This window comes from Ammospiza nelsoni, chromosome 1 (genome assembly GCF_027579445.1).
Source record: "Ammospiza nelsoni isolate bAmmNel1 chromosome 1, bAmmNel1.pri, whole genome shotgun sequence".
Taxonomy (NCBI): domain Eukaryota; kingdom Metazoa; phylum Chordata; class Aves; order Passeriformes; family Passerellidae; genus Ammospiza; species Ammospiza nelsoni.
In genome coordinates, this window is record NC_080633.1 from 134,839,298 (window position 1) to 134,859,929 (window position 20,632).

The window sequence follows — 20,632 nt, forward strand, 5'->3', positions numbered from 1 at the left end:
AGAGTCCCAAAGGTCTCCGGTAAACACAGCCGTAGAATCGACATTTGGGAACTTGGTCTCAGTCCATGGTAGAAGCTTTTTAAGCTCTTGTTTTGGTAATTTACTTGGACTGGATTTAATTAGATATTTTAAATGCTGATACACATGTCTCTGATCAGCAGACACATTCTGCCCCATTGATTCCCCAGTGCTCACCTGCTGTCCTCCTTGCTGTACATTGAGCTCCAATCCAGGTACTGTCCTGCAGCAACACCTGTCCAGCCTCCGGTCACCTTCCTTTCAGGTGCCTGTTTCTCCTTGTGGGCTCTTCCTTCTGAGTTCACCAGGAGGTCTCTTACTGCTAAAAGTCCGAGTTTGCCTACTAAAATGTGGGCGCCATTAGTAAGAGCCTGAGACGAGAGATGCAGGACTTCAGGTGGCTCTTCAAAATGCTGTTTATTGTACACAAGATTTTAAAGCAGTCTTGGGTTGTGGGTGACAGAGCCATGCCTACAGCTGTCAGTTTCAGCTATAGACAAGACTGAAGACCCTTTAGTTTTGGTTATATGGCATTATATATTTTTCTTTGCTGAGCATCTTAATACATAACCAATTAATACCTTTACTATTACCTATAGCCTATCATAACTACTATCATTACCATATTATGGTCAATACTATCCAATCACATGAGTTAATATGTTACAGTTTAAGCTTAAAGTTGTTTTTCAGTTTTCTTGCAGTGAAAAATTCTTAGACATTTTTCCGACTTGCCACATTGGCATGCTTGTTTGCCTGTGCTGTCTTTCTGCTTTTCCTAAGACCTATTTCTGCTTGGTAAAAATATCTTTTTGTTTGTGGTCAACATATCCTTTGCTCTAGTCATAAAACACCCTTCCAACACGACTTAACCTTTACTTTGTTAGTTGTCCAGTAATGACTGGCTCAGCAGTTGTCAATTTAGACATCTATTGTTCTTCTGTATCAAAACTTGCTTTCCATCTCTATTTCATTCTCAGATTCTACATTCAAAGAGCTTTCCGCCAAGCACACATATCTGTGAAACTTTCTTGTCAAACTTTCATCCTTTCCAACAAAGTGCTTTATAGTTTCAACATGTTACATGATAACTCAATATTAACAAACAGAATTTTAAAAAGAAACCCTGGAAAACAGAGTGTTTTATAAAACCATCACAACTTAACTGACATCAAACTGATGCACAGTACAGTGGTTGGCACTCTAGTATGACTGAACATGTGGGGAGAACTTCAGATGATAAAAATTGTTCCAGATAGGAGATGTCAAGGCACAATTCTCAATGTTGAGGCAACTCTATTTACTCTTGGCTGCGGTGGGTTCCACATCTATGTCCAGGTCTGACAGAGCACAGTAGAAGAGCATCTGAACATACTTCGTTGTTGTAGCTGTAGTGGCAAAAATGTGTGACAGAAATTTAAATGTATCTTAGACATACATCTGGATTTTGAGGATTTGAAAACATTACACAGATAGCAGAAAAATCTTGAAACACATTGATCAATAAAATTAGGCATAAGTTATAAATAGCTAAAAGCAAAAGAAGCCAATTATTAAACTGAAATTCTTGTTTGATCATGTTTTCATCAACATTTTCATTGCTGATACCTGAATTCAAAGTATAATAAACAAAAATATTAAAAATTTGTTTTTCCAGACTGTCTGAATTTGAGGACTAGCAACTACCCTTCAAGTGAATAATTAATTATTTCATTGTTTTTTAAAATCTGTGGACTCCTCTGATTTGGATTTTTGCATTCTTGGATGGAAAGTGAAGCAAAGATGTTCTGGTATTTCTGCCTTCCAGGGTATTAAAAAGATTAGGTTTAGTATTCACAATCCTACGTGGCTTTTATTGAGCCAACACAGTTATGACACCTACATATTGGCTTGTTTTGTACAGGTAAGCATGGTTTTGTGTTCAGGACCATGTGATAAAGCAGATGATCTCAGACATGCCACATACCAAAGCATAGCCAAACTTCATATAAATAAGGATTTCAGGAAAAATTGTTCTTTCCTTCTTCTGACCAAGGTTTTGACATGGTGACTGGGACATGATGTTGCTTACCAGAGAGCCAAAGTAGACATTTAGGTCGTTTTTCAACTGGCAGATAGACTCCCAAATAATATGCAGGAATGCCTGAGAGGGCAATCCCAACCCCAATAAGGGAATTGATTGTGTCACTGTAGAGAGGCACTATAATCAGGAATAGGGAACACAAGCAATATACTATAGGGAAGAAGAGGCTAAGCTGTGAAGACAAAAAAAAAATACAGCATTTGTTAAAAGATGCAACAAACACTCTATTGTAAAAATTCAGGCTTTGCAGATTAAAGTTAGACATGTCAATAATAAAAGTATGTACTGAATCTTTTTGACTGCTTACAGTCAGCATAATTTATTAACTTCTGTGTACACTGCTGAGAGTCTTATTTGGTATACATCTGAGCATCTTTTTTATTTTTTTCAGGCCTGCATAAACTCAGTTCCTTTACAATTAGTAAAAGATCAACCTTTGAAAGAAATACTTTAAGTAATGGGTAGCTTTCTCTCCAACTTCAGTTCAGAATTGTTACTTGTATTTTTGGTTGGGAACTACCTCTCTAGACCTTCAATTACATTCTTGATGTTGTAGAACTAAAGGACTGATTTACAACCCTTTTTGTGGGCACTTAACAAATATCATATCACAAATAAGGAAAGTTGGGCCATGAAGCTGATATGACTGGAGCACCTTCCCTATGACAGCAGGCTGAGAAAGCTGGGGCTGTTCAGCCAAGAGAAGAAAAGGTTGCATGGACACCTCACAGCAACCTTCCAGTGTCTTAGGGGGCCTACAGGGAAGCTGGAGAGGGATTCTTCACCAGGAAATGTAGTGATAGGATAAGGAACAATGGGTACAAACTGAAAGAGGAGAAATTTAGGTTAGGTATTAGGAAGAAATTCTCCACTGTGAAAGTGGCGAGACACTGGGACTGGTTGCCCAGGGAGGTTGTGGATACCCCAACTCTGGCAGTAGTTCAAGGCTAGGTTGGATAAATCCTTGAGCAACCTGGTCTGGTGGAAATTGTCCCTGCCTGTGACAGGGATGGTTAGGACTAGGTGATCTTTGAGGTCCCTTCCAAACCTTGACCTTTTATGATTCTATGAAGGTTTCAAAAACCTCTTTATAAATTTATTTTTCACTTTTTATTTTTCCTGTCTCTAGTAGTGAGCCTTCTCAAGGGTCCAGGAGTTGACATTTGAATTCCAGCTGAAATTGGTGAGAGTTTACTGTTATAAATACTTTTTTTCCCTTTTAAAGGATAAAAATATAAGTTGATGAAAACCAACTGCTGCATTTCAGAAAAGGAAATGGTGTATGTGGAGTTGTGGTGTTGACTAAGGTGGCAAATGCTGACAGGAATTAAACAGTCTTTGTGTAAAATCTGATTGTAATCCTTAGTAGAGTCAGAGGCAAAATTGCCAATAAGGCAAGATTTAATATTTATCTTCTACATATTTTGTGGGAAAGTTTGGAAATTGAGTGTGAACATGCTTCAGGAAAATTTGGTGTGCTGTGGAAAATTAGGAAGGTTTCTATCAGGAAGTGCTTAGAATATTTTATGCCTTTGTTTGAACTTTTTTAAAATTAATCAGGATGTTACACTTTAGTAGAAAGAAAATGTGTTTGTAAAAATGATGGAGGAGTTTAGGAAGAGAGATTGACAAAGAAGAAATATTTGGGGGGTGTTAATTTGTAATTCTCTTGATTTTTACTGCATCACTGCAGAGCCGAAATGCAGGTCATGGAGCCAACATACAGGAACCAGTGCATGGTTTTGTGTGCCTGCTGTGTGTTTCCATCCTTGCTTCCGGGACAATCACTGGATTAAAACTAGAAACAGGTTTTAGGCACACTTTGTTTCTGTGCACTCACCCTTGCCTAACTGATAGTCAAATGCTCTTCTAAGTCAATCATCAAACTTGCATTTTACTGTTTATGACCACTACCCAGTGGGAGGGAACATTCAAAATATATTTGATAATTTAAGCTAACTTCTGTGTGGGCAGAATTCTGGACATTTATGGGCTTTGGAAGGATTTTACTGTGCTTGTTAAATCATGTAGGTTTGATCAGAGTGTTAACCTCTCTGGAGCTTCCATCACCAGCTCTACTGAGTCTGCTCTTCTCCCAAGATGGGCTAAAACCCCAAGACATTTATTTATTCCTTATTTGTTTTGAAACAAAAATTATAACAAGTCTGAATGAAAGAAGAATAAATGGTGTATATCATTTCAATCTCTCAGCAAAACTACCAGAACAGATGTTCTTGTGGGCTCTTAATGGGTTTTGCTCCTTCATCTTGTATTTTGAAAGAATTTCTATGGCTAATAAATAATCTATAATATAACTGGTACTGTTATGGTTGTGATATTAAAAGTCATATAAACACATGCATTAGCTGGCTTTTAGAGCTTTGTTCCTGACTTTTTTACTTACTTTAACAGGCCGTGGTCTATGTGGCTGAGTATATCTCAGATAGATTAGTCCTGCAATAGATAGACCCACAAAGAGCCAGTAGTTGAAGCAGTAGTAATTAATAAGGAGGAAAACATCTTCCACAAGGAGATAAAGCAAAGTCATTAAGCCCTAGAAACAATAAAAGACAAAGACTTTTTAATGTGAAAACAAGGACAGAGTAAAATTATAAACTGACCGGTTTCCAACCTATTTGTATGAGCTTAGGATTTAAGTCCACTCATAAACTGAAACCATTAGAGAAAATTCTGTGCCCTGCAGGTGTGCTATACTGCCTGCACAGAAAGACCTAAACCACCAGGAATTCCATGTCTATTTTAACAGATGGGCAGAAAAACTTCCACTTTCCACATCAAAAATGTGAATGGTGGTATACCCAGAGAGTATAAATCAACTTGCTAGTGCAAACAGAGTCCCTGTGAGAAGAATCTTTATAATGAGATTATAATTTTTAGTAAATTATTTGATGTCAAGCAGGGTGAGTATGATAATCTATTCATAAACGAAATGTAACACATGGCAATGGCAGACATCAAATAAAATGCATGCTTAAATACATAGATTATTTATGAAAATAACTTCCAGTAATTCTATAACACAAGATCTCATCTGTATAGTGGCAACAGAAAAAAAGTCAATAGGACTATAGGCATCCAATGGTAGAAATTTAATTTTAAGAGCTTTGTCATTCCTGTTATAACTACAGTTGTAGAACATCAGCCTACAGCAGGGCCGAAGAGATGCTCCTGACATGTTCTCCTCCAGTGAAACTTTAAAAGCTCACATAAGAGATATAAACAGCTCTTGTCTATACCATTACATCTTTAGCCATTCTCTGTTTTCTCAGCAATACTATTGTACTTCTCACTAATATTGTTTGGAGAGCCCATGAACGAATCAAGCCATTCTCTTTCCACTGAAAAAAAAACCCTCAATCAAACAAAACAACACCCCTCCCACCCCCTCAATGAGTTTAAATTGTGGGCGTATGCAGAAGATGTCTCCAGGGCAGGAGAAGTGTGAGACGTCCAGGGCGGAGCAGAGGTGTTTTACCCAGGCGCAGACCCCAAGTGCCAGGCAGGCGCGACGCGGGGTGTCACTTACGTTGAACAGGAGAGCGGGGACCGGTGTGAAGCACTTCACGTGAATCAAGCTCAGACTGACAGGGAGGTGTCCTTCCCTGGCTCCAACATAGAACAGCCTAAAAAAAGACTAGGGAAACTCAACCATAGGAAGAGCTTTTTGCTTCCTGACAAAGCAAAGAAACAATTCTTTTATTACTCTGTTGTAAGTGCTGTTCTCTTCTTAAGTGGCTTTAGTTTATCAAATGTTGCTAATCATGAGAAGACATCTGACTGTAACAACACCTCCGTCATAAATGTATGACTTGACATGGCAAAAATTATCAAACTAGTAAAGAAGGCAGATTATAGATTCCTCTTCAATTATTTAAAATAAATCTTCTATTCCATACCGAGATGCTGCAATAATTGATGAGTTTAAGCCACTATAGCAAGACATGGCCACTGCTATAGGAATTATCCACTTGGCATGACTAAGGGTTTCACCTGCAAATGTCTGTAACAGAAAAAAAGATAATGGTGAGGCCCACTGTGTTAGGAATATGGATAATTCTGAGAAACTCTCATGAAAACACATTATCCCAAATGTAGTGTCATAGCCCATGCTTTTTGATGGCACCCAAAAATGACTTAGGAAATTAGAATTTAGAAAAGCTGATCAGCATCAAAATAAAATTGGCAGATACATTAAAAATATTTTTTAAAAAATCTAAGCCTAGATTAATTCAGCGATGGAAAAGAGAATGATGTATTTGCTTTAAAGTATTCTGACAAATCCCAACTGTAGTAATCCATGAATTATTATTTTATTTTTGTATAAAATATTGATAAGGTTTAAAAAACATTTCAGTGCACATTTCTGCACTGAAAATATTGCTGTGGTTGTGCAGCATTAAACATTACATACTGTACATTAGAATGATAACAAAAAAAAATGGTTCTCCAACAACCCAGACTTTCTATAGCTCTTTGGTCCTGGCAAAAGCATCTTTCCTATGATGTAGTGTTAAGAGCAGGATTTAGAGAGTATAAAAGACAATTTTTCAAGAGCATATTTATTTGATATATTCTTGATATGCACCTTCTGGTACTGTTACATGAAAAAAATGTTTTAAGCAGCCTTCAACATGATAGTATTTCAGCTGTTTGCCAAGCATGCTACCTGAAATTTTCCTGCAGTGTCTTTGGTTTGAGTTATGTTCCACAACTTACCACAGCCACTGCATCACTTGTGAGGAGAGCTGACATGTCCAACACTACATAGTATGCTATATTAGTCAACAAGTAAATAATAGCTACAATAGGCATTGAAATTGCAATAGAAAGAGGTAAGTTCCTGCAAAAGGAAAATGGAAAAATTAGTCCATGTTATTTAAAAAAGAAATAATTAAATAGAAGATTGTTCCCAGAATGGATACCTCCATCACGTCTTGTAATCCATCATTTTGAATCATGGTGTTACAAAACAACAAGCAGCTATGTGTGAAACAATGCCATAAAGCCATAAAAAGCTTAGTTTGTTGCTTGTGTGTCTGTCACAAGTTTAAAAGAAAAAGCCTTAAAACATTCATACATGTAAATTTAATACACTGTCTGTTATATGCAGCAATGTAAGAGAGCTCTGAAACAATAAGATTTAAGCACAGGCTTAGGTATTTTCTTGATTGTGGCATTTTTCCCTGACTGATAACCTATGCACGTCCCAAGACAAGATGGACTATATCAGCTTGAGTGGCTGACTCAAGCCAACTCCCACAGGGCTGGCGTCCCTACAGAAGGAGGGAGATGATATTTGCCCATAAACCATAATGCTGAAGATCACATCATAAAAGCCACAAATCGAACACAGTCTTACTCTACTGGTGGCAAAAAATGTCTTGGGAAAATAATTCTGCCTAACTGAAGAGATGCAGGGAATTTTAGAGGGCCAGATGCACCTTTGCTTTTCCTTGCTTTCAGCAGGGATTTGTTCTTCTTCTTTAAAAATTGTAGTCTGAAGTGGAAGATGTAAAATACACATATACAGGTAACTGATTCATTAGTGTGATATAACTGATAAATGAGCACAATAATCAGAAAGAGTTCTCCTACTTACTCCTTCATTTGAAGAGAAGAGAAAATAATTTGAGTAATCAGAAACAAATACAGAGTGGCTTGTCCTGCCATCACCTGTCAGAGGTTCAAAGGGAAAGCCTGTGTTTACCTCTCAGGATTCTGCATTTCCTCGGTGACATAGTTGAGCGTGTCCCATCCTGAGTAGGAGAAGAGGGCAGAGTAGAGAGCCAGGGCAATCATCCCTGGGTTTGTTGCTGAGCCCTCAAACGGAGCTCTCAGGTTTTCAGTTTCCCCTGTACAAATGGCAGGTGCCAATTGACTGTTACATTTCAAGGATTGCAACTTAGACGGGCACTACACCTCAAGTGCCAGCTAACCAAAAGGAAATAACACCCCACTGCATCTGGGTTTCATTACTGTTTCTAAAACTGCACAACTTACATTTTTAATTAACAAACAAGAGGGTTTCAACCAGATGTTCAGACAGCTATACTTGCACAGGGAGAAAATAGAACATTTTCACATGTTTGTTGATGTGACTTTTGTAATTCTACCAGAATTCACAGAGTCCCCTCCTGACATTACTGCTGACCCTTCCGAAGGAGGGAGCCATAGCGAGGGCATGCAGTGCCCTGTCAGCCAGGATGAGGCGCTTGGCAAACCCAGTTTCAGTTCCTGAATCTGTCTCATATTCCTTCCTAACAGCTGTGCTTTTATTTTCCCCAGATGAATTAGTGGCCACTAGAGGGGGACCTCCTTTACTTTTCAGTGGGATGCTCTGACCCACAAGGGGCTTCCCCAAAACTAAGGGATGAAATTAAAATTTTTTCCTTTAAAAATTCTGCTTTCGTTAAGCTCCATTAGTTGAGATGAGAACCTGCAGAGTGCTGCAAAATAGGCCAGATGTTAGTGAAACTGCACAAGCCTTCACTGCCGAGCTGGAAAGTGGAAGAAAGGCCTTACTGAGATTGCAGAAGGAAAGCCTGCCATCTAATGAAAATGGAAGCGGGTTAAGTATTAAGAGAGGACAGAAACATGCTGAAACTTCAATTAGAAAAGAAAGTAATGTCTTTTGGTAGTCTTTTTTTGTAAAATGAAAGCACTGATTCAACTAAGGAGTTTTTAGATACTACAAATGCAATTCAGTCACCGAAGAGCAGGAGACTGTTTGAACCAAAGAAGAGAAGATATGGGATGTACACATACTTTGGAGAAGAAAACGGTTGGAAGGTAAAAGAAAGAAAAATCCAAAATGTTCAAGAAGAGTTTTTTGAGTTGTTTTTTTGGTAAAGACAGTTCATATTCAGAATCAGTTATATTTACAGACCTTTAACACAAGAAGTGTATCCAAGCACATCAGAAAGAATAAGGCAGGGCTAAAACATCATAACTGTTCTTTTCATTAAAACAGCTGCTGAGTTTAAAAGGGTCATTGACCTGATCACAGCTTCCTCCAGAAATTGGCATCATTCCTCCTCCCAGACTTTCCCATATTTAAGTGCTCAGTTCTGCTTAAGCAAAGCAGAGATGAGACCTTTACTACCAGTAAAAGCCCTCAGCACTTCGTGTGCCTCACCATAATGTTCCCTTTATGCTTCAACCCTCCCTGAGCCCACAGAGCAATGCAGAGGAAACAAAATGGGCAGTATGTGGGGCCAGAGGGAGCAGCCCCTGCCCCCAGCAGCACAGCAGTGAGCAGGAGGGGAGGCAGTTTTGAAGGAGGCAATTTGAAAGCAGGGGCGGTGCTGCTACAGAGGTGACACCGCAGAATCACACTTTTGCAAAGCTGCAGCAGTTTCATGAGGGGAACTACTCCTTCATGCAACTGTGACCCTTAAGCAATGCTTCTTCTCGGAATGTTCACCTCTCTGCCCTTAGGGCTGGGTTTGGTTGTCCAGGTCCCTTTAGACTTCAACCAGCTGGTGACAACTGACATGCAGAGGTAAGGGCTAAACCAGAAAGCTTTCCTAAAGTCTAATGCAGCTTTATGGTGTAACACCTGATGCAACTGCAGCAAAGGAAAGGAGGAGGCCAGCAAACAGAAATGGAATAGAAAGCATGCTTGTTAGGTTTTATAAGTTAATTTAGCAGGAGAAAAAGATAATTCCTAAACTGGAGAGGGAAAACCACCTTTATTTCAATGGAATAAAGATAAAGGCTATGCAATTTAAGAATTTCAGAGAAAATGAAAATGAAAACCCTTAGTAATCTAAGCAGCAGAGCTAGAACTAGAGGAGAATTCACTGTACCAGAGGCCCAATTAATAAAATCAAATCTATTGCTATATACAGAGCTCTGAGGTAGCACCAGCATAAACTGCTCTCCAGCTTTGCAGTGTGTTCACTTCAGTCCAGTTACTGCTGATAGGAGGTGGCTCATCTGCCCTGTGATGCCTTACAGTAACACCATGCCACAGTGATTCACACAACTGCACTGTTGCAGTCTTCTCCTCTGTTTCTAGGAACAAAGATGCCCTCCCACAAATCCCACCTATGATTTACCCTCTCTGGTTCTCTTCCGGCAGGGTGCTGTGCCTGGGGGTGGTGCCAGTAGGGTGAGAATGGTGGTGGGGGGAAGTGTGAGGAGCAATGCAAATTCTGTTCCCCTGTCCTGTTACAGGACAGGTAGTAATGCATGAGTCAGACACCGAGGCTGACTTTAACTAGTCAGCAGTAAAGTGATGTTAATTTAGCTGCTATTTGCTATTCAGACCAAGCAGCACAGGACTTGGCCTGAATAATTAACCCTCTATTGCTTAACAAGCCATAAAATACATCTGATCTTCCTATGGCAGACTTTTCTTTGCAGAATAAACAACACTTCATATATAAGTGTTAAAGATCTCCCTACATGGATTTGGAAATCATCATATATGATTAATTTCATAGAATTTAGGTAAATGAAAATTATTCTTACCTTTGCCAATTTTGTAAAGGCCAACAGATATCACCAAGATAAGAGCCATGACTTTGGCATATGTGAAAATATCTTGTACACGGGTACCCCACTTTACATTAACACAGTTAATAAACGTTAAGGAACCTGCAGAGAAATAGAATATTCATGAAAGGAGCCCTGGATGTTTAACATAATTTAAGTCATATTTCAAACCCATCTCTCCAGATACTACTACTCTTTCAAGGAGTAAAACTGAATTAAATTTCACCACTTCAGGACCACCCAGATTTACTAAAATGAAATACCTGGTTTAAAATTTACACAATGATTTTCTGTTTTCATGACAGTGAGTAGGACAAAACACATCAATCTTTGAACTTTAGGACTAGCTCCTTCTCCTTTTAAATAATATTTAAATTTTACTGAACTCAACAAGAGCTATTTACATACAAATGATAGTATTTCTTTATATCCTGTATATCAAAAATTTCTTCCTGCTGAGTTAAGCTCCAGTTTTGGTATAGAATAAGGACAACTTCTGCACAAACATAGTTTGCATGCTGTGAGAAGATACTGAATTGAGCCAGGCCAGCATGCTATTACTCTGTGCTCGTGGTTTTGAAGTTTCCTCCTTTTCCCAAATTCTCTGCAGTCAGGCTTGTCCCTCAGCTGGCAGCAGGTCCAGCCAGGGCCTGAGCCATGTGCCCATCTCCTCTCACTCCAGCACACACAGGGCAACACAGCAAACTTCTCCCTCTTGCCACCCCCTGATTCAAAACAGAGATAGATGAGGAAAGGTGATGGTGTGCATTGGCACCAGGTATGAAGCCCAGCTGCTGGAAAAGAGAGCAGAACAAACATGGCATGGTCACATAGAGTGCTCTCAAGCATGGATCAAAGTGGGCTTTTTCTTATCTAGAAATCTTTTTGGTCTTTGCTTCTGTTTCCTTGACTTGCCTATAATCTATACTTCAGTTTTGAAAGGAAGAAAAAGGGTTTTGTAATTCTCAAAATGAAAATAATTTAGAAATCATTCTATATAGTTAGGGCACTAGCATGCAACCACACATGCTCAAAGAAATTCTTGCCTTCTTTTTCATAAATGAATCTGTGCATGTGACAGTGTCCTGTCAGCCAGTTAGGCCAGTGAACCCATAGACATTTGTGTACCTTTAATCAGCAGTCACAATTTCTCTCTGCCAAATTGTTGTAATTCTCCTCTCCCCTCTAGTAATACCAGCTCCAAACACAATACATCTGAATAAAAGATTATTAGTTCTTAAGAACGTGTTTTTGATAGGTAATAATTATTTTCACAGAATACAAAGAAATAGAAATTTAGAAAAACCTTCTCTGACCATGCATAATTACAGTTCCTAACTTCTGGCAATCACTACTTACATATACAGGCAGCTGCAATCAGCCTGACTGCGTCATACGGCGGCTCACAGTGGGGAAAAATTGGCTGAACAATGTAGTTAGCAAATGTGATTGCTATCACTGCCTGAGTTGTTGGTTCGATAATTAGCAAGGAAGACCAGAGTCTGATGAAGGCCACAAAGGCCCCAAATGCCTCCAGAATATAGGCATAACTGCCTCCAGATTTTATGATGGATGTTCCCAGTTCCACGTAACACAAAGCTCCAAACAGGGAAAAAATCCCACCAAGTGCCCAGATGATCAGTGAGAGTCCATAGGAAGCACTATACATTAAAACCCCTCGGGGTGATACAAATATACCAGAGCCAATCATGTTCCCGACAATTAAAGAAACTCCATTTAGTAATGTGATTTCTTTTTTCATCTGCATTTTTTCACTTGTCTCTGCCATATTGTCCATTTCAGCTTTTGCATTCTCAGTTCTGGACTTTTTATTGCAGCATTTTTGCCAAGGGGCTGGCATCTTCAAGTCACGTTATCTGAAAACAAGAGGAGAGAACATTTTTGTATTATTATTATTATTATTGATGCATGTGGCATCAGAGACATGGATAATAAAATTAACATACAAGGCATAAATGATACAAAGAACAACTATTTTGCCTGATTTTATCTTGCAGTTCAGGAACAGCACACTAGTGAAGTTTTTTAACTTTCATGGTTACATACCTTTTTAATGCATAAATATGAGGCCACTGTCTTTGGTTATAGATTCTGAAGTTTTTGTTAACTCTCAGTTCACTATTATTATTTGTCTTGAATTGCAATTCTATGTTATGTTATTGAAAATATTTTAAGGAAGGAAGAGACACTGTATCCCGGGAAACATGTTCTAATACAGCTGGAGTATCTTCTACAAGAATACCTCTTCCTAAAATTTGTTCTTATCTCACAAAGAATTTCAATTTCATTATTATTTGTTTTATCAAATTACATTCACTTGAAAACTGTTCTGCTGGAGAACACCAAAGACAGAAAAAGAGCCTCAAAACCTCTAATCTCACAAAATAAATGTTCATATGAGGGTAAAAAAATCTTTTACTGCGGCAGTGAATAATGCAGCTTGGTTAGCTATTAACCTCACTTAACTCAGGAGAAGCCACTAACATTCAGAGGGATTGAGTCTGGGACACTCTGTCCCTGGAATGCTTCTGCGTAAGAGAGTCCAACAAAACATGTCTGTAAAAGCATTTCCCTCTGCTGCTCACAGGACAAGATCCAAGTGTGCTGGGAGCTGGGAAGCAGGACCTGACTGCACAGGATCAGCCTGCCTTGTGCACACCTGCACAGCTCTGGGGCTGAGGAACCCAGGGCTGCAGGGACTGCCTCAGCTCTTGAGTCCTGCTGATGTATAAGGTGGCTTAGACCAATGGCTAATTTTTGGTATCTATCTCAAAAGACATCTGTTTCTCCTTCCCTTCTCTCCTCCACACACACTCAAAAGCACTTCTGAAGGTCATTTCCTTAAAATCCTATGATCTAGATCCAAGTTCCCTGAGTAGAACAAAGCTCATCCATGCAACACTGGCAAAACAAAACCCATTTGATTACAAATGTTTACACATTACATTTACACATTACATGTGATTCATAAATTTGTGTTGTTAAACGTGGGTCAATGGCCAATTTAAAACAATCGACCCTCCCCAAACTTCCTGAAAGGTTTGCTTTCCTGTTAAAGTATGGCTGGTTTAGCAACCTTGAATATATTATAATTCTATGTCTTCCTTCCCAGCTTTTTTGATGCAACTTACTTTCCTAATTGATCAAATAGTGAACAAGGCCTGATGAGTAATAAAAATTAAAAGATGCCAAACTCTCTTTAAAGATTAAATGCTTTTCTCATCCCAATGGCACTTTCCCTAACCACAGGAACACTGTGGGAACACAGGTATAAACTTAAACATTAACTCTTGTCAAAAGTGTCCAAGCATGACTGCAGTCTCCCTTTTGACTTTTTGGCCTCCTCCTCCTCACACACACAAGTGACTCCTGTTACTTGTCACATCATCCCTCTAGGAATAAAAAACATCATCCTGTTTTGCAGGGAGAAATTTCATGCATCCAATACACCATTCATATATCTTCCTTCAGATTCCTGATGAGCTTCACCTGTTACCTTCTGTGTGACAGAAAGGAGGAAAAAGTCACCCTCCCCACCCCAAAATACAGGCCAATAGGCCAATACTTCCAGAACCTCCTGTCTCCATTTCTGTTCTTGATGGCTACATAAAATATCAGCAGAAACCCTTCCCATGATGGCAGCTGTTTGGAGTGTTCATCATGATAGTAACATGCTAAAATCTGGACATATTTCTGTATTAATAGTCCTTTTCTAGCATAGCTGATTTAAAATGATTGTATGCTTCTTGTACTTGATGTATGATTTTTAATTTTTTTTTCAGATTTTTAAATGTGAGCTCTGGCTGGAAGCTGAAATGCCCAACTGTTTCAATCAGCACAGCTCAAAGGGTGTGGGAATTCAAAATTAACCTTTGTTACCCAGGTGATGTTAATGTGGAGCTATGCAAGCAGTGATCAAACCCAGGGGCTATCGCTTTTCCTGAAATGAAGTCTCCCTGGTAAGGAGGATACAGTTATTTTCCTGTAAAAAAGAATACATCAAGTAATTGGTAGCTATGGGTAACCTGTGTACATGGTATCAAACCTGAACTCGGATGTCTAGTACAGAGGGCCTGCTAGCTAAAGGAAATTTGATCATTTAAACTGGCAGTGCTACTGAAGCCTAGTAGTACTTTTACAATCTGCAGCTTTCATGAGAGCACTAAGGTAAAGTTTAAATTATATTCTTAAGTAACACAATGTTTTGCATATTTTCCTCTTATCTCTTGTGCTACCAAAAGTTTATATCCAATTTCTAAAAATTTGTAACCGGAGCTGTGTAGGGAAGTATTTCTTCCATAAATAAGTGACTGCTGATTAAACCATTATGAAAGAAAAACAATTAGAAGAAACAGTTCAAAATTCAGTACTTTGAGACATGTCACATTAGCAGAACTTTTACCCAGACCCTCAAATAAGTCCTCAAATAGGTGTGGCCCGAGAATCAAAGGGAAAGAGATTCAGTTTCCATAACCAAGATGTGCAAGTTCACTGTAATTAATTTATATAATATGAAAGTACAAATTTTTGGACAAAATTTTTTCAACAGCTTCTGCCTGTCCTTCTCCACCAAGACAATAGTAATATTTCTAGCAGCTTTGACAGTGCACTGATTTCATTCAGTGCCATCACATTGTTGGAGCAGTTACTGATTTCTTTATTCAGGACTATGTCCTTAAATAAACAAGATTCACTGAGTCGTGACTGATGCTAGTTCTCAGCAAAGTTTTCATGCTATTAAGAAAATTAGTGGGATATAGGACATAATCTCCTGTACAGATCTCCCTGTATAATAGCTTAAGAATAATTTTTTTGTCAAATGTTTAAAGAATGCTTTTACATTCCAGGCAATGATGAAAACTATTCAAAGATTTGCCCAGTGTCTGTTGTCTAATTCTTTACCTCATTATAGCTTCTGCTATTTTTTTCCTACTGAATCTGGTCAATAGTCCTGTCCTACTCTTGTCACTATCACCTCATCCTCATGCCACCATGTTCCCTTTCTGGGACCATCACCGTTGCTTCCGCCTTGAACTGGTGTGCCAAGAAGCTTCAGCTGAGAAGCTTGCACGTTCAAGAATGCTTCAATAGCTCTTCTCCACCATTTTGAAGGTGCACCAATCCAAGTGAGAGACAGCAAAAGCTACTAACTGAGAGAGCTTATTGGGGACAACCATCAGACCTGTAATAAGGTGATTTCTTACAGAGGTGGCCATTTTCAGTCATAAAATCCTGCACTATAATAGATGAAAAATATTTATGGTGAATCATCTAGCATTCAAAGTGGCTTTCTGAGACCAGAAAGTTTTAATTTATGTAGTAATTAAAAAGCTGAGGTTCTTCGCATTCAGTTTTAACATGGTTGGGTGTTGTGATGATAAAACTTTATGGCAGCGAAATTACCAGTACAGGCATTTTAGTAACTCTTGAGTATGAAGTCTGAAGAGCAAAGCATAAAAGCTTTCTGATGCTAAAGAAGGTCCTTGGTGTCTTGGTTCCACAGAGTGGGACAAGCAGAAGGAGGTATTGCTTTCTGGAATCAATGTGCAGGCTGAATGACACAGCTGCCAGCACTTGCCTCTGCCTCGTGTCAGCAAGTGAGCTCTGCTACACAGCTTCAGAACCTATTTTCATTCAGATCTTCCTTTCTCTTAGGCACTCTCTCAATAAATGGAGGCAAATTTTCCTCTCAGGGAAATACAATGCCTTGAGAGTCCAGACAGCCATAATGGCCCTAAATCCTTTGGAGCTTCATGTTTATCTCACAGCTGGATATGTGAAGAGCAAGAGAAAGGACCTTGGAGACCAATGCCTGAGAAGTTAAGTTAATTACATACAGGTAATTCTTAAAAGGTCGTTTCTTACTTAAGCCACTGCCAAAAGTCATACACAAAAGTGAAGGAAGTGGCAAGTAGATAGTAGTTGAAAACTAAAGCTGAAATCAAACACAGTTCCTCCATAAATTACTGTAGGGCTGGTGTGGTAGGGCAGGATTTTCTCTTCCCATTCTTCAGGGGTCTACATTTCATGAAAGATTGCTTCCTTCTTAAGGAGGTAATTCAACTTTGCCAAATGATTCAAGAAGGCTTGGCCAGGGAAGTGCTTATGTACCTCCATAGGAACTTACGGACTTGTGCAGTCTTACAAACTGCTTCCAGAGGGACTGAGATGCCTCTGTTTAAGAGTATTTAGCAATTCTCATCTTTTAATTTAAGAAATATTAGTAAATCAATAAGATCTCAGAGATGAATTATTGCTGCCTTCAGCAGCTTCCATTGGAAGCTGAGGAAAGTAATTTAAAAAGTCAACTGCTATGAAAGATGTTGGAACATGCTGGCCATCAGATTTACACCTCATTTCATGGTCTTTTGTTTTGGTGAATTTTGTCTACCTCCACAAAATTTCTCAATAATGAAAGCGCCACCAATGTACCAGGCAAAGTCAAACCAGCTAAGAAAACGGATAAACTCCCAATATTTTCTAGTTTCATTCAGAAAATTAGTGACATTAAGAATAACATTTAAAATTAAAATCTAGCACATTTTAATTATGTGTGTATTAGAAATCAATGTGCATGTAGAAAGCACATGTAAAAGTCATGAGCAATCTCTTATTTTCTCTAAGTACATTCTGGGCAATTTTCTCCTGCCTGTAAAAGTTAAAAAAATCCAAACATACACATTTATATTAATAGCTATTGGAACATGAAATCAGAGGAGCAAGCAGTTTTCAACATGACCAAAAATGTGTAGCTCAAACTTCAAAACTCTACTACTGAGTATGAGCATCAACAGGTCTCAAAGGGAGTATTCATAACAGCTTGTACTGTTGGACATTTCCCAATGAGGAAAGCAAACAAAACAAGATTATGCAGTATGAGGAAACAGCATAAAATAAAATACTCTCAGAAATTATAATACTAAAAACTCAAACAACAGCAACAAAAAATCCACTTTGATCTCATCTGAAGCAAACATTTCTCACTCAATAGGAAACAAGCATATTTCTTTTTGGATTTCAAATTCTATGTTTATAAAACATTTAATGAATTACTGCTTCACATGCATTACCAGGGACACGGACTGCCTTTCCCACAGAAGGGACTTGCTCCACCCCCAGCACTACATTCCTACCCCAAAACAAATCACAGAGGAGATTTGAGAGAAAAGCTACTGTAGCCCAAATCTAAGGAAAGTATTAAAAAGAGAAGCTAGCAGCTTACCAGAGGGTAGGTGACATGCTTGCTTCCTTTAGCAGAAGGGCTGCTGGAATAGAACAGTGCCTCTCTAGGGCTGCTGCTCTAAATAAACACCTCTGTTTAACCAGGATAGCTAAGTTAATACCCATATGAATAGCCACTTCTCTCACTCACTGCATTACCTGCTATTTTTATTACAGTAGCATGAATATTAAAATCAATGAGAGCTTTCAAGAAAGATCTCAGACTCTCCTGGAATGTGGTTTCCCCAAACAGCTTCAGCTGAGGTCATTAGCAGGCAGAAGCAGGCAACTGCTGCTCTCTATTCCTAAGAAAGTTGTGATAGAAGTAAAAAAAAAGAAAGTTGGGGTGGAAAAATCCTTCATCCATATGTCACTGAAAGCATGAATAACTACTGCAGACTAATTCCTTCTTGCCGATTTAGAAAGCCTCAGTGGAATTTTTACTAACACTACACAAAGATGTTTATTCTGGTGACATAACTTGCTAAATCAGAAAGTCTTTCAGAGGGATAGACTAGAAAGAGTTGTAAACTGAAATTAATAGACATTATTCAATTTCAAACTACTAAATGTTTTTCTGGGGTTTTTTTTCCAAATTTTCTTCTAAGTTTAATCTATGCTTTGTTAGATATTAATCAACTCGATTATTTTTCTTATTTTCAGAATTATAGATCTGTGTCTTTTATAGTAATTTATGACATGATGCATGAGACACAAAACAGGCTGATCTGGCGTTAAGATCTTACTTTAATTAAATAAGCTTTAAAAAAAAACCCTAGGATAAGAATAAGCAAAGAAAGAAAGAAATTATTTACCCAGTGTATTCAGTTAGTCTTCTGAAGTAATAGGTTGTCCTGTGATGTCCTGTAGCAAAGCCAGTATGGTATACAGCATACAAGTAAACATCCAGAAAATAAAACTCTGCTTTTTTGGCAGAGTGAAAAGTTAATAAATGCAAGATTTAACCGGGATTTTTGTTTTCCGTGAAGAATGATGTACTCACGTGCCAAAGGGCATCAGGAAGGAGCTGATCCAGCAGGTCAAGAGTCTTGTCACTAGAGCTGAAGCACCAGATAACAGCACTTCCTCAGACTGGACCACTAATCACACAGAAAACTAAAACATTTGAATCCAAGCACAGATATTCCTCCAACACACCTGAGCAGCCCAACTAGAAAACAAGCAGGAGCATAAAATCTTGTTGTACATTCCACCCTGTAACCCATGGTGACCAAAAGGAATAATAAACACAATACAAATCTTTCTTTTTAAAGCCAGCGCTCCTCCTGCTTCTTCATTTTAAAGTAACATCTTGTATAAACATGCTTTTTATGGTAGATTGAGACAGCTATACAGTTAATGTTTACACAGAAATGGCTGTGTTTCTTTTAAACCCTATTCAAAGCAGGTGTAGGACAAATTCTTTGAATAAACAGTTTTCAAGTTGTTTTATCTACGAAGGATGAGAGCTCTCTAAGTCTGCCTGCCTGAAAAGATTGCACAATTCCAGCTGCCTGCAAGTCTGTGGTTACGTACATTATAATGTAGCAATTTTGGCAATGGGTATGTTTTGCAGGGATGTTTTTCCTTGTTGGACAGACAGAGGCTGAGCCCCACGTTCCTTAATCAGGGCCTCTGTCATCTTAAATTCTTTTTCTTCTGTCAGGGCAATTGTTCACAAACTAAAACCTGAAGCCCAGAATGTATATTTTCAAGAATGTATAATTATTTTCACTCTGAAATTTGAACTTGAGTTTGTCCTGTTTCTGATGTGGGGCACCAAACTGTTTTTCTGATTGTGTGTTATGTTGAGGGACTTTGCTATCAGACCACCTTTACACCGTCCATTTATCCCGCTCCTGAGCCAGCCTCAGCCCTTTGTTTCAAGTCTGTAGAAGCTGCATGTTCAAACACGAAACAGACTCTTTTCTTCATTAATGTCTCCCATATTTCTATTGGTCTGACCCTCTTGGTTACACACTACTGGACACTTGCCATAGATTTACAGGAACAGCACATAAATCAACATTGAGCAATCATAAAGCATGCACTGTGCACAAAAAGGATTTTTCCTGAACATTTATTCTGTAAACACAAAATCTAGTTCCTTTGCCAAGGAAGATTAAATGTAAATCTTGCATTTTAATGTAAAGAAGTGAATGTGAATGCCTTTGTAACAAGTTTTTCTTACTCATTTTTACAGTATTTCAGGACTTGATAAGAATGTTTGCACTGAAGCTTCTCCTGTACCAACTTACTGTTCACAGTAATTCTTCTGTGTGTCTCAGTTACATATAAACACACATTTCCTGATTGAACAGCAAAGTAAGGCATGCTTGCCTGACTAAACCTGTGGCATTTTCTGCCCACGCTTCCATTACTGTTCAGGAAAGCTTTTCATACTTGCACTGGAAACAAGGCCAGTTCAATTATTTCCAGAGCCCTCTTCATTCATGCCATTGCTCAGCTGCAGCAAACAGCTCAGTGGTGCCCTGCCAAGTGCTCTGCTTCCTCCTGTTCCATAACTCTGCCCTCTGTGCCTCAGCCAGCCCAGGCCCCTACAGTGCTCATCCACAACAGATGCACTTACACTGACCCCTGACTGAAAACACACTGCCAAACACCCTCTGCCATCAGCTGCAAGACTCTGAATGGCAAACAAAGGCCACCATTGGTGTCATCTTGGTAAAACCAGAGTTTTACTTACTTTGCCATGAAGTTGATGCAGGAGAGAATGTAGCTCACAGACCAACAAACTTCTTCCAACCA

At 38.7% G+C, this 20,632-nt stretch overlaps 1 protein-coding gene across 5 annotated transcripts; it reads right to left on the minus strand.

Annotated features, from left to right (window-relative positions):
- Positions 1–410: 410 nt before the first annotated feature.
- LOC132072561 (Y+L amino acid transporter 2-like) lies at positions 411–19,339 on the minus strand. Of its 5 annotated transcripts, none has more exons than XM_059470981.1 (12): positions 18,867–19,339; positions 18,679–18,727; positions 18,023–18,168; positions 11,981–12,498; positions 10,598–10,723; positions 7,830–7,974; positions 6,839–6,962; positions 6,019–6,122; positions 5,649–5,745; positions 4,506–4,655; positions 2,090–2,273; positions 411–1,406 (listed from the first exon to the last, which is right to left on the minus strand). In XM_059470981.1, the coding sequence occupies exons 4-12, from the start codon at positions 12,480–12,482 to the stop codon at positions 1,315–1,317; spliced, it is 1,524 nt and encodes a 507-aa protein (XP_059326964.1). In that variant the 5' UTR covers positions 12,483–12,498; positions 18,023–18,168; positions 18,679–18,727; positions 18,867–19,339; the 3' UTR covers positions 411–1,314. The 5 variants fall into 5 exon arrangements, with proteins under 5 accessions (XP_059326964.1, XP_059326973.1, XP_059326948.1 ...); XM_059470990.1 differs by having other exon boundaries at positions 18,679–18,784; XM_059470965.1 differs by lacking the exons at positions 18,023–18,168; positions 18,679–18,727.
- Between the last annotated feature and the right edge of the window lie 1,293 nt (positions 19,340–20,632).